This window comes from Castanea sativa, chromosome 6 (assembly GCF_040712315.1).
Source record: "Castanea sativa cultivar Marrone di Chiusa Pesio chromosome 6, ASM4071231v1".
NCBI classification, from domain to species: Eukaryota; Viridiplantae; Streptophyta; class Magnoliopsida; order Fagales; family Fagaceae; genus Castanea; species Castanea sativa.
In genome coordinates this window covers 38,504,206-38,517,611 of record NC_134018.1, presented here as the reverse complement: position 1 = coordinate 38,517,611, position 13,406 = coordinate 38,504,206, and the positions used below count along the sequence as shown (strand labels likewise).

The 13,406-nt window shown below is 35.8% G+C and overlaps 1 protein-coding gene across 2 annotated transcripts; it reads right to left on the bottom strand.

Annotated features, from left to right (window-relative positions):
* Positions 1–7,294: 7,294 nt before the first annotated feature.
* Positions 7,295–9,381, bottom strand: LOC142638988 (F-box/kelch-repeat protein At3g06240-like). 2 transcript variants are annotated; one of them, XR_012845097.1, is made up of 3 exons: positions 7,958–9,381; positions 7,697–7,738; positions 7,295–7,523 (listed from the first exon to the last, which is right to left on the bottom strand). XR_012845097.1 is itself a non-coding variant. In XM_075813070.1 (2 exons), exon 1 carries the CDS (start codon positions 9,241–9,243, stop codon positions 7,990–7,992), a length of 1,254 nt encoding a protein of 417 aa, XP_075669185.1. In that variant the 5' UTR covers positions 9,244–9,370; the 3' UTR covers positions 7,608–7,738; positions 7,958–7,989. The 2 variants fall into 2 exon arrangements, 1 of the variants encoding a protein (XP_075669185.1); XM_075813070.1 differs by lacking the exon at positions 7,295–7,523 and having other exon boundaries at positions 7,608–7,738; positions 7,958–9,370.
* Positions 9,382–13,406: the final 4,025 nt, after the last annotated feature.

Here is a 13,406-nt window from a genome sequence, read left to right as displayed (position 1 = left end):
TGGAGAGAAAGAAAATTGGGAAGGTTTATGGTTGGGAGGGGGAGTGGAAAATTTTGTGGTGGGGTCCGGGTGTTTTCTCCACCCTCTCACTTTTTTTCTCAACCAAATAAATGAGTTTTCTATCCCTCCACTTTTCCACCCTTCCAACCAAATACAAATGAGAAAAACTAAAATCTCTTCTATCCTCCCACTTTTCTATCATCTCCCTATTTTCTATCCTCCTACTTTTCCATCTTCTTAACCAAACAGACCCTAAGAGTATGTTTATTTGGAAGTGAAATAAGATGGATGGAAAACTTTGGAGAAAAAATATGAAGAAATTTTTTTTATAAATTGTGTTTGGCTGGGTGGGGAGGAAGGAAAATGAATGGTGAGGCCTAGGTATTTTCTCCCCAAGCCCACCAAAAGGTTTTCTTCCCAAAACAGAGAGAAAAGTGGGAGAGAAAACTCATGAAATGAGCTTCCAAAAATACCCTTGGAATTTACCTCCAAGTCTCCAACGTGTTGGCTTTTTTTTTTTTTTTTCCTTTGATTTTTTCTTTCTATTACTAATGTATGTTGGCTTCCTCTTTTTTTTTTTTTTTTTTTTTTTGGCTTTGCTTTTGTCTGCACATGTTGGGTTCTTTTTTCTTTTTTTTTTTCTTTGATTTTTTCTAGACGTGTAGCTTTTTTTTTTTTTTGGGTGCTCATTCTTTTCTCATTAATTTTGGTTGGTTTTTGTTCTCTTTTTTTTTTTTTTAGAAAATTGTTGTGGGTTAATTTCTTATGCTATTTTTTTTTTTACTAAAGTGTCCATCTATACACAATTTTTTTTAAAGTATAATGTGTTACTTTTTGTTTTATTTAATAGGGACATGATGGTAAATTTATACAAACTTTATTTTCAACCAAGTAAAAAAGTTTTCCATCCTTTCACTTTTCCACCCTCCCAACCAAACACAAATAAGGAAAACTAAAATCTTTTCTATCCTCCAACTTTTTCATCTTCTCTCCATTTTCTATTCTCTCATTTTCCCATCCTCCCAACCAAACAGACCCTAAGAGAGGAGGAAAGGCTTTTGCAGCTTCATCAAATGGAGGAATCAAGGTTTGGTGGATGGGGATGAACATTGATCTTGGTTTCGATGGAAATCCTTTTTACTTGGTCCAACAATGACATAGTTAAGCTCGTGTGAAAGAAAGGCTGGATCGAGCCCTGGTAAAAATGGATTGGAACATGGTTGTCAAAATCGTGATCTGGATTGTAGGATTGCACAATTTTACAAATCGTAAGTAGGATCGTATAGAATCGTAGGATCGTATGGGATCCTACCAAAACATAAATTTTTAGTTTTGATAAATCTTTAAGGATTTTTATTTTTCCATGTTATGATTGTATGACTTCTTTCTTTTTTTAATAAAATTATGTTAACTTAAGCAAATATTTTCTAGTTCATTTGTATTCAAAATGAAGGAATGATTCATCATTTCTAAATGAAGAATTTGATGTTGGCTTTGTTGCCTTTTAAGCTATAATCTTATTAAATTTGTTTGATCAATATACTAATTTGTATTCTAATATTACTAAAATGTTTTTTTATATATAGTTTTATCGGTTATGCTTGTATTTGTATATTGATTGATTGATTGATTTTTTTTAGCATACTCTGTAATTACTTCTAAGTGGTATAAATTGAATAGTTGAGTGTGAAGTCGTATTTTAATGTCTTTTGTAGTTCTAATATACAAATATATAATGTCTACATAGATGATTTAGGACGGTGGTTATAAGAGCCTTAGAATGAGAATAATTAAATATTCATTTCACCTTAATATTCATCTTGCTTTTGGATTTCATATTGTAGTTAGCTAATTTTCATATTCTAACTTATTTTGTATTTTAAAATTGGAAAATATTTTCCATATGTGTTGATAAATGTTTTGGTATTTGGTTGCTAATTAGACATTTATTGATCTTTTTAGATACATTGGGTCGAAATTTAAATATATTTGTTTCGTTAATATAGACGTAGTGATGTATGACATGCAAATTACATCATATGATGCAAATCTTAGTTTTTTTATGGATGAAATCATAACTTTTGTGACTATTCAACATACAAAGTCATTATTAATATGTAGGATCTTACAATTCACAATTCGATCCTATGATCCACAATTCCACTTACTTCCCACGATCCTTCGTAAGATCCCGATTTTGACAACCTTAGATTGGAGGGTACTTTTCCCAGAGCTAATCTATTGCATCTTCCTTTTCACGGTTCAAACCATAGTCCAATTTTATTGGATGTTGATGGGGAAAGTCAACACATGCTAAGACCATTTAAATTTGAAATGTGTTGAACTAGGGACATCATCAATAGTCGTATGGTAGCTCGAGCTTAGAAAAAGTCTGTACAAATAACTCATGCTTATTGAAAGGTCGAATTTGTGTGAAACACGAGAGCTGCTTAGACCCTAAATTAAAATATTACGGCTCTGTTGATTTTACTCCAACTTAAACTAAGTGCAGAATAGAGTAAATGCGAGCGAACAAATAATAAAACTACTCTAAGCCATATTCATCAAATCAAAGCAGTAAAATGAAAGTTAAAAGAGTAGGGAAGATAAATGCAAACACAAGATAACACGTAGATGTGTTATCGAAGAGGAAACCGAAGAATTCGGCGAAAAACCTCTTCGTCGCCCTCTAAGCGGTAAATCGATCCACTAGACAATAAGTTGGGATACACGAATAGCAAAAGACCCTCCAAGCCTAATCTACCCAATGCACTTAAGCCCTCTAAGCTCTTACTCCAATAAGGCTTCTCGAAACCGTGTCTTGTCTAGCTTTCTAGATCCCACAATACGCCCGATTGCATCTGCTAAGCCTCACCGGCTTCTTTTGGCAAATCCCCAAAGCTTCCCAAGCTCTAAAACACTCTCTACACTCTGAAAAGGTGTGGATTGTATTTAGGTACAAATCTCCACTCAAGACATGACAATGGGAGAGGGAAGGAGAAGAGACTACAATGATTTCTCACTAAGGATGGGTAGCTCTCTCTCTAAAAGATGGGTGTGTGTGTTGTAGAAAACCTATCTAGGGTTTTTCTTTCTGAATGGTCTCCTTATACTTTTATGGGTAATGAGAGTATATATAATATGGGTGAAGGGTAAGAAAGTCACATTTAAAAATCCTCCAAGCAGAGAGTTTCGCAGGTATCTCACGGGAAGACCTTACCCGCGAGACACTCGCGAAATCCTTCAGGCTGGCACGACTCTTCAGCTTCCAGCATGTGCTTCTCACGTGGCTCTTTCATGGGTTAGCTTCTCGTGAGCTTCTCGCGAAATCCACTTGTTCTTCAATTCATGCTCGATTCTTCACCAACTTAATACTAAACTCAATACAATAAAATCCCACGAAATACAAGGAACAAAATTAAAGCAATTACAACACTTTTTGTCATGGAATAAAGCTAACATAAAACATAGTTGTAAATCACAACTTTACACTTTTAAATTATGGAACAAGCTAGGAGCAACTAAAGCAGCCTAAGTATTTGGAATAAAAATTGTTATAGGAACATGGTCACTTCACAATTCAAAATCAGGTTGTTGTAAGACAAGATCCAAAATCTACAAAACCAAGATTGGAACAGCTTGAAGTAGAAAAACAAAACCAGTTAGAATCTAAGCTTCAGGAATAATATGTGAGAGGTGAACTACGCTGGAAGCAAAAGTCCAAAATTCAATGGTACACACACTCACACAGCCTCAAGCCTTAATAAAAGATTCTTTCACCTCGTCTTTATCATTAGGAGGAATGCAATTGATTTCCTCTAAGAAAGTGAAAAGAACATGCTTTCCTCGGGTTAAAATTTTGTGATTTTTGAAAAGCTATTGATAATATATCTATTAATGTCCCTCGTCTCATTTCGGAGTTGCTTGCTTACTTTAGATCTATTTTGCTATATGTTTATAGACAATTTGTTTTCGTTCCTATATCTTTAAATGCTCTGGCGCGTAGTGTACCTTCTTTTGTATTACCTTTGGGTCTATCCACACTCTTCCCTTCTCTCCATTTGTTTCTTCGCTATGAAGAGAGATGGGATTGGCACATCGGTTTTGATGTGCTATAAAGCTTTGATTATTAATTTTTTTTTAAAAGTTGTATATAGTGCACAAAACTTCCACTTTTATAGGGTCTAGAAAATGTTATAGTAGCGGTTAGGTCCAGCGGACTAGTTGTTGGCAAATCATGACAGAAAGATTGAGTCTTGTTGAGTTTTTAATCTAAATTTATATGTCCAAGATGAAAGCCCAAGATTTGTTGAAGAAAACCAAGAATCTGCAAGTTTGACCGATCGAGATGAGTTTAACTCCAATTTGATTCCAAGTTTGACAGACCAAGAATTGCAAATTTAGATTTTCAGATTTAACGTAATTTATTTAGTCAATTCTACACACAGGTTTTTGTAACCTTAATGGAGAGCCCATATAAAGGCTCATTAAGCATGACTTATGAAGAGGTTAGAGAAGCAAAAACCCTAAGCTTTTTAGAGTGTTAGATCTGAGCCTCCACCTATTCAACATGTCAGAGTTCAAGCGAAAATAGAGAAAAATCAACATGAAGTTATTGCTACCATAGTGTAGATCTTGTTTGAAGCCATAAAGCAATCCAATTTCTTGGAGTCACAAGTGGAGAGTTTGTGTAATACAATTCACTAGTAGAAGAGTCCGTGGAATTAGAGTTACATGTGGTCATGTTAGTATGTACTACATGAGGTAGCAATAGAATTAGGGTTAATTCTATTATATAAACTTCAATTCTATTCTAGTGAATATGTTTACCTTAGGATTGACATGTTAGATTCTTCCAAGTTTTACTATGAAATGGTTTGTTAAATAGGTTTTCCTAAGTCACCATACTGTTGTCTCTTGTTATTTCCGCATAATTTACTATTTTATTGCTTTATTGGTAACATATTTAATCTATGGCAAGTAACCTGGAAATTAATCTGAATTCATAACTGGTTAATTATTTAAAGTTGATTAATACTGCTTTAAAATCAAGCACGAGTCTAAAATAACCTTAACAATTGGTATCAAAGCAGGTATACTTTGATATGACTATTTGTCTTGAGTGCGATCCATGACCCTTGCTGTCATGGATAGTTTTAAGGGCCTTACTGCTCATGGCTGCAAAAATTTAAATAAAGAAGACACAAATGATTCTGTAGATTTAATTGATGTATGTGAAACTCTCCGTAAAGAATTACCAAAATCTTTGAAAATTGCTAAGATATTCTAGGAAGAGATAAAAAGGGTTAAACTTTAAAAAGAGGCATTGGGTATATGTTTGGATGAATCAAATTAATTGAATGAGATTTTCAAAAAGATAAATTACCTCTGAAGTTGAAAATAACAAAAGCTAGGAAAACGAATTATATGAGTGTAAGGTAAACTAGAAAATTTTTCTAGTACCAAGCCTGCTATTGAGCCCAAGTCAGTTTTTGTATCCATAAAAGCCTAAAGATGATAAAGTGTATATTCTTCCTTATAAGAGGAATCATAAATAGTTAGATTATAAACCATAATGGCTCAAAATTACAATAAAACATGTTACCTATCGTAATTCATCTCTAAATCTTAACAGAATACAACCAATCTTCAAATAGCTTAGCCTACAACTTTTTTCCCATTCTCTAGCTTCAATTAACTTAGTAACTAATCCATTTTTCACAAAATGAAGATCAAAATTACACAATTGATAATGAATCTTTAATATGATAACAGAAGACATCAAAGACCTTGTAGTTCAATGACATGACATGCTCTCCTTTATTAGGATATAACCAAGTTTAAATCCCCTCCCCCCATATTATCAAATTACAATATAACATGTTACCTATCGTAATTCGTCTCTAAATCTTAACATAATACAGCCAATCGTCACTTAGCTTAGCCTACAACTTTTTCCCAATTCTCTAGCTTCAATTAACTTAGTAACTAATCCATAGTTCACAAAATGAAGATCAAAATTACACAATTGATAATGAATCTTTAATATGATAACAGAAGACATCAAGGACCTTGTAGTTCAATGACATGACATGCTCTCCTTTATTGGGATATAACCAAGTTCAAATCCCCTCCCCCCATATTATCAAATTATCAACAAACAAAAAAAAAAAAATTGACAATAGAAGAATGAAAATGAGAATGCTGAGGTTCAAAATACAATGTTAATAATTAAACTCAATAAAAAAAAAATACTCTCAGTTATTAGGAGCACAAATCTAATAGAAGCAAGTAGTTTCAAAATGGTTTAAAATTACCATGCTTAACAAAGAAACATATGTATCAACAAAGCTAATAACAACACATTAGAAGTCCCAAAGGGACCAAATGTGATAATAGCTCACAAAGCCAGACAGAATTTTCTTGAAATAGCCTTTTTTTGGGTGTTAAATTACATTAAAAAATCCAAACTTCCAATAGCCCCACCAACATTAAGATGAGGTCAAATTTTCGCCATCAATTTTCCAGTGGGCCAAGTATACTATATGACTAGGTTCCAATATCCTCAAGAGTCACCACTATTTCAAATGAGGCCAAAATCCCATTTGCCATTTTAAAAAATGAGACTAAATATTGCCATCGGTATCCAGATGGATCAAAACAAATTTCGATATGCTTAAATTCATGTCTAAAGAAAAAAGTGACAGGTAGGAGCAATAACTTCACAAGCATACTCTATAGAATTTAGAAATAAACGAGAATTAACCTACAAATTCCAACATGAGAAAAGCACAATTCATTAACTTCAACTAGGAATACAAAGGCACATGGGTGAAACAAATTAAGTGTGGCTCTTTTTTTTCCTTATATATTTTGGTAAGTTATACGGTGGTATTGAATCTATGAGTACACCCTCCACCTTTCTTTTTTAAGGGAAAAGGAGTGTCATTTGAGATATAACTCATTAACAAGTGTGGCTTCTACCAACCTGGGAAGCACGGGTGTGGCGTTTTGGCCGCCGCACCCGCGTCCGACGCGGGGACGCGCAGGCGATGCCGCTGCCTGCGCGCTCGTGCCGCGTCGGGCATTAAAAAAATAATATTTTCGGCGTGATTCGCGCCGATACGGCGCCAATTTGGGCCGACACGCGCAAAATCGGGCCGATTCGTGCCGATTCGGTGTGTATCGGGCGCAAACCAATACCGGCCGAATCGGTCGATACCGGCAAAATCGGCCGATACCGGCCGAAATTCAAAAAAAAAAAAGTATTGCTCTTCAGCTAGGCTCTCTCCCATTCTCTGTATTCTAGTTATTATTTACTATTGCTCTTAAATTTGGTATATATTTATATAATGTGAAAAAAGTATGTTTAGCAATATATTAAAAATATAAATAAAAATATTTTTAATAATTTTTTAATCGTCGCACCCCGCCGCACCCGCACCGTACTTTTTCAAAAATTGCCGAGTCCCGCACCGTTCCTGCACCCACACCCGAATCCCGAAACACACCGTGCTTCATAGCTGCCAACAAAAAATGGACTTAGATGATGTATTTGATTTATTTACTTTGGAGTTTTGATACAACTCTTTATCATAAAATAAAATAAAATTGATACAGCTCTATATATAACATGAGAAGAGTTTGAGCAATCCAATAATCCATAAACCACTGCAGTCTATTATCAATAGGTTACCTTTTCATCATTTCATGCTTAGTCACAGCTGATCCATTTGCCCTATCATGCAAAGAAAGTAAACTGTGTGAGCTATTGGATAAACACAATTGGATAACCACAATGTTTAGCATTACTTAAGCATTCTGATTGAGGAATGTAAATATGTATATGCTGCACCCTGAAAGAGACAGCAGTAACTAGGCGGCAATTTGATTAATTAGCATTCTGTATTTAGTGTAAAATTAGCATTATATTTAAAACTAGTTTCATATATCTTACCTCACTAACACTAGACGAATTAACCTGCCTTCTCACTCTCCATCTGCTACATTCAGCAAAACAAGGCTCTCCACATAAGCATTCAAATAAAAGGACTCAGTTTGACTTCGAATGTGAGGATTGAAAATTTTTTGGGTACTAGGTTCATAAGAAAGCAAATTAGCACCCTTTATCACCAGAACTTTGCCATTCTTTGTAAAACCTACCACCCTCCTTACTCCAACGTCAATATCGAATAGCTTAGTCCAAGACTCCACTACTCCATACTCTCTCATCACCCAAATGCTATAAGACTCCTCCCCCTCCAAATCCCATTCACTTCCATTACACGGGAAAAGCGCAAGCAACCCATCAACCACACCAACTTCCATGTTCAAATGTTCCATCCCTTCCAAACTCTTAGGCACAGGCATTTCATCAAAAACCTCATGTCCAATATCAAACACCACAATCACATTTCGAATATTTCCTTCATCATTTGGAGTTTGAGCGAGCCAGTGAACCACTCCATTCGTGAAAACAGATAAGGTATGGTCAGCAATTACATTGGCAGGACCGGGGCCAGTAAGGTATCGCCACACGCCACTGCGAAGGGTGTACATCTCAACCTGAGGCGGAACAATACCATCAATGTACACAACCCTCACCAATTTATATTCATCAGTTGCTGGATCATATCCAAACCCGTGGGCAAGTGCATAGTGTCGGTGAGAATGTAATCTGACCGGAAGGAAAATTTCTTTATGGATAGAAGGGTTCCAGAGACCATAGAGATCTTGATATTGGGAATCGTTTCGAAGTAGATGTGAGAGACAAAGTAAGCCGTTAGATGAACCTACGATTGTTGACATTTGGCCTTTAGATGAACCTACGATTGTTGAAATTTGGTTGATGGATTCGTGTGAGCAATCTAACTCAATGAAATCTGATGGGTATGCGAAGAAACCGCCTTTATTTTCCACTTCAAGGTCGAGACAAAGGAGCCGCATATGAATGGCTGGGTCGCTATAATTAAGGTACTTGGAGAAATGGTCGCGAGGAAATGGGTCATTGGAAGAATGCAGAGTGATGCGGTGTTTGCGAAGATTAAGGTCGTAATGGCGAAAGAGAAGTTGGTGTTGGGTTTTGGGTTTGGAAAGATTAAAATTAAGGTGGGTGGTGATGAAATGAGGAGTGGAGATTAGAGAGTACCATGACTTGCAAACACATCTGCATCTGATGAGTGAATCCGCAGGGAGTCTCTTCAGAATATCGATGATGACTTCGTTTGGAAGATAATCTGACATTTTTCGAGTGGGCTGAACAGAGCTTGAAGAAATGCTCTGCAGTTTAGGGGAAAAATGGGAATAGATGACTTTTCTTTTTTGGTAAACAGGGGAATAGCGTAAAACTAAAGCAGAGAGAGCTCAGAACAACGCCTGGCTAGATACAACCCATTGGCATCTTCCTCAAGAAAGGCTACAATGTCCACAGGTGGACTATGGTATACAACAAAGTCTAAAGATTGAATAGATGACTCACCACTTTAGGGGAAAATATATTTCTCTCACAAATGTAGATCCCACTAAGGAGTAAGGCCCACTAATTGTGGGAGAGAAAAAGCATACTCACGATGCAGTGTACAAAAATATTTGCATTAAATGTTTTAAAAATTTTAGTATTTAACCTTTTAATATTATTTTAGCTATTTTAACAATTTACTTTACAATTCATCTAATGACAAAGGTTTTATTTTCATACCTCAGTTAAAGACTGTTCATTTTTTTTACTGATTTCTCTCTCTCCCTCTTTTTGTCACTCTCTCTCCTTCTCTTTTTTTTTTTTTTATTTTATGATTTGATGCCCACCCTCACAACCGACCATTCGCCATCTCCACCACCTACAATCTGTCAAACCCCTCGCCACAAACTACCAAATTGACAACCCTTTATTTTGGATTAACTTCAAGCCAAGCAACAACAATCAATTTTCCTGATTTTCTCAGCAACCAAACAAACCCACAAACATCAATGAAACCAAAAAAAAAAACACACATATATATATATATATATATAGAGAGAGAGAGAGAGAGAGAGATCGAACCACGCTTCTCTACTCCTTTGCCAGTACTAAACTAGCCCGATCTTAACCCCAACCCGATTTCAACCATCCACAAAAACAACCACCACCCACCGGCCACCACAGGATCTCCGACCTCAACCCAAAAATGCCAAGAATGACCCAAAAAGAGGGAGTAGAGAGGCACCAAAGAGAAGAAAAAAAAAAAAAAAAGAGAAAAGAAGAGAAGTGTTGGAGATTGGAGAAAAGGAAAAAGAAAAAGATAGAGAGATGGAAAAAAGAAAGAAGCTGGATTGAGAGAAAAGAGAGAGAGAAAAAATATTATTGAGAGAAGAGAGAGAAATCTAATATTTTTTTTTTTCTTTATGAGATTATTGCTACAGTAGAGTGTCAAAGATGACACTAGACTATAGCAAAGATGTCAAAACTTTTGAGAATATCAACCTTGATGTGGATGACATTTTAAGGGGATGAGAGCTAAAATTAGGATTTATAATTTTTCACATATATGATGTGAATTCTCTAACTATGCAAAAAGAAGAGAAATTGGGAATAGATGATGCTCTCTAGTTTAGGGAAAAATATACCCTACACCGGGTATATATTTTTTCTCTCACACAACTAGTGGGTTCCACTAAAGAGTGGGACCCACTAATTGTGAGAGAGGAGAAGCGCATATACCCGATGTAGGGTATAACTTCTCCCAGTTTAGCTAGGACCCAAGAAAGTCCGTGTTGTTAAAGTTAAAGGATTGTATGTTTGGGAATTTGGAGGAATCCCTACTAATTTGCTTTTTGTAATTTTGGAGGTACAACCAAGATTTTCAAAACTGAGATATATTACTTACTTCAATCATGTTAACAGATGCTCTTAGGGCAATTGTTAATAAATTATATTGAGAAAGTTTTAATACCATTTTCATGGGAAATATAAAAAATAAAAAAAAAACTATCAAAAAATTAATTGCTTTATCATTTTCTGATAAAATATTTCTAAAAATAGTTCCTAAGCCAATGCTCTTAAGGCATTCGTTAACATTTCTCTACTTAAAATCTTGAAAAGTAGGTGGATCATGGATAAGATTATCAAAATGTGAATAGTAAGATTCTATGTATTTTATAACTTAACACACACACAAAACATTTATTGTAACTTTGTATATTTGAATAATTAATCACCTAAATTATGAATTTATCCATATAAAAAAAATTGCATGGATATTGATAGGCCAAAAAAAACGTAGTGACCCCTTGTGATGGATTAAGTTGATTAATTAGTCAAGTTATTAATTAATCAAAGTAACATGCAAATTGCGTGGTAGCACAAACAAATCACCAATTAAACTAAGTATGCAACGGAAAATAAAGGACACGGTGATTTGTTTACGAGTGGGGAAAACCTACACGGCAAAAACCCCACTGGGTGATTTTAAGGTCACCACTCCCTAAATTCCACTATTATCACAACAAGCGGTTACAAGTAAAGAAATCTCAAGTACCTTACGAACCTACAGTTGAACCCTTACCACAATACCTAATTGGACTTGTTCTGTAGTGACAATTTCTCCTTTCAATGCACGGCTCCCAAGTACGTGACTAACCAACTGCGTGGATCCTAGTACGTGACTTCAATCACCAACTAGAGAAGATTTTTGGCTGCAAAGTTCTTCAATTCATCTTTACAATGAAGATCAAGAAGATGCTCGGTTACAAAACCCTACGGTGCATATTACACAGTAACTTCTTCATAAGAGAGATGAACTAGGGCAAGAACTTTGTCTCAAGTCACAATTTGCTTGAACAAGGATTTCTCAATGCTTGTGCAACTTGTGAACACTTTGACGGCCCTTAAAATAATCCTTTTATATGTCTAGGGTTAGGAGAAAATAAGGCCCAAAGACACATCCACGGATTGGAATCAAAATAGAACTCAAAATCTATTTTTCTTAAACCTCGACAGATAGAGGTATCGAGATGTTGTCGAGCAGCTGTCAAGCCACGGGGCAAAAACACAAAATAAAACAAAAACTGAAGATAAGCAAACAAAAACATGTTAAACAAAGCAAAACAATGCATAAAACAAAATGCAAATGCATGAGGAGGAAGGAGAGAGAAGGAGATTAATCCATGGAGATGACACCGATGTTTTGATGAAAGAATTCAAAACGTTTACTATCCAGAGGTTTGGTGAACAAATCAGCCTTCTGGCCATCAGTGTGAATGAACTCAAGGGTGAGAGTACCATCTTCGACAAGCTCCCTAACGAAGTGATGTCGAATCTCTATGTATTTAGTTCAAGAATGTTGAACCGGATTCTTAGAGATGTTGATGGCACTGGTATTGTCACAGTAAATGGAAAGATGCTCTTGAAAAATACCATAATCATGGGGGAGTTTTTGTATCCATAAGAGTTGGGTGCAACAGCTACCAGCAGCAATGTACTCAGCTTCAGCAGTGGATAAAGAGATGGAGTTTTGCTTTTGCTCATCCAGGATACAAGATTATTACCCATATAGAAACAACCCCCCGATGTACTTTTTCTATCATCAATATTCCCACCCCAATCAGCATCAAAATATCCAGCTAAGACATCATTTGTGTCTTTGCTGTACCACACACCAAAGTTGGCAGTAGTCTTGACATACTTTATGATTCTTTTCAAAGCAATCATATGTGGCTCTTTGGGATTAGCCTGATATCTAGCACACACTCCCACACTGTAACTAATGTCAGGTCTACTAGCAGTAAGGTAAAGAAGACTACCTATCATGCTTCTATAAAGTGATGAGTCTACACTTTTACCTAACAAGTCAACAGTGAGTTTAACATTTGAACTCATAGGGGTTCTAACAGAACTAGCAGATTCTAAATCAAATTTTTTCACAAGATTCTTAGCATATTTAGATTGAGAGATGAATATACCTGAATCTTGTTAACAAATCTGCAATCCAAGGAAGTGAGATAGCTCCCCAATCATGCTCATCTCGAACTCAGCCTGCATGAGTTTTGAGAAGTCATGAGCAAGTTCATCCTTAGTTGATCCAAAAATGATGTCATCAACATAGACTTGAGCAACCATCAACTCGCCATCTTCCCTCTTGATGAAAAGAGTCTGATCAGCCTTTCCTCTTGTGAACCCATGTGACACCAAGTATTGAGTTAGCCGATCATACCAAGCTCTAGGTGCTTGCTTTAATCCATACAGTGCCTTCTTGAGGTACAACACATGATTAGGAAAGTGTGGATCAATGAATCCTTTTGGTTGAGCCACATAGACATCTTCTTTGAGAAGTCCATTTAAGAAAGCAGTCTTTACATCCATCTGGTAAAGCTTGAATTTTAAGTGACAAGATAAGGCAAGGAGAATTCTGATGGACTCCATACGAGCAACT

Excerpts from the sequence above, each read along its gene's own strand:
- LOC142638988 (XM_075813070.1), bottom strand. The coding sequence starts at position 9,243 with ATGTCAGATTATCTTCCAAACGAAGTCATCATCGATATTCTGAAGAGA.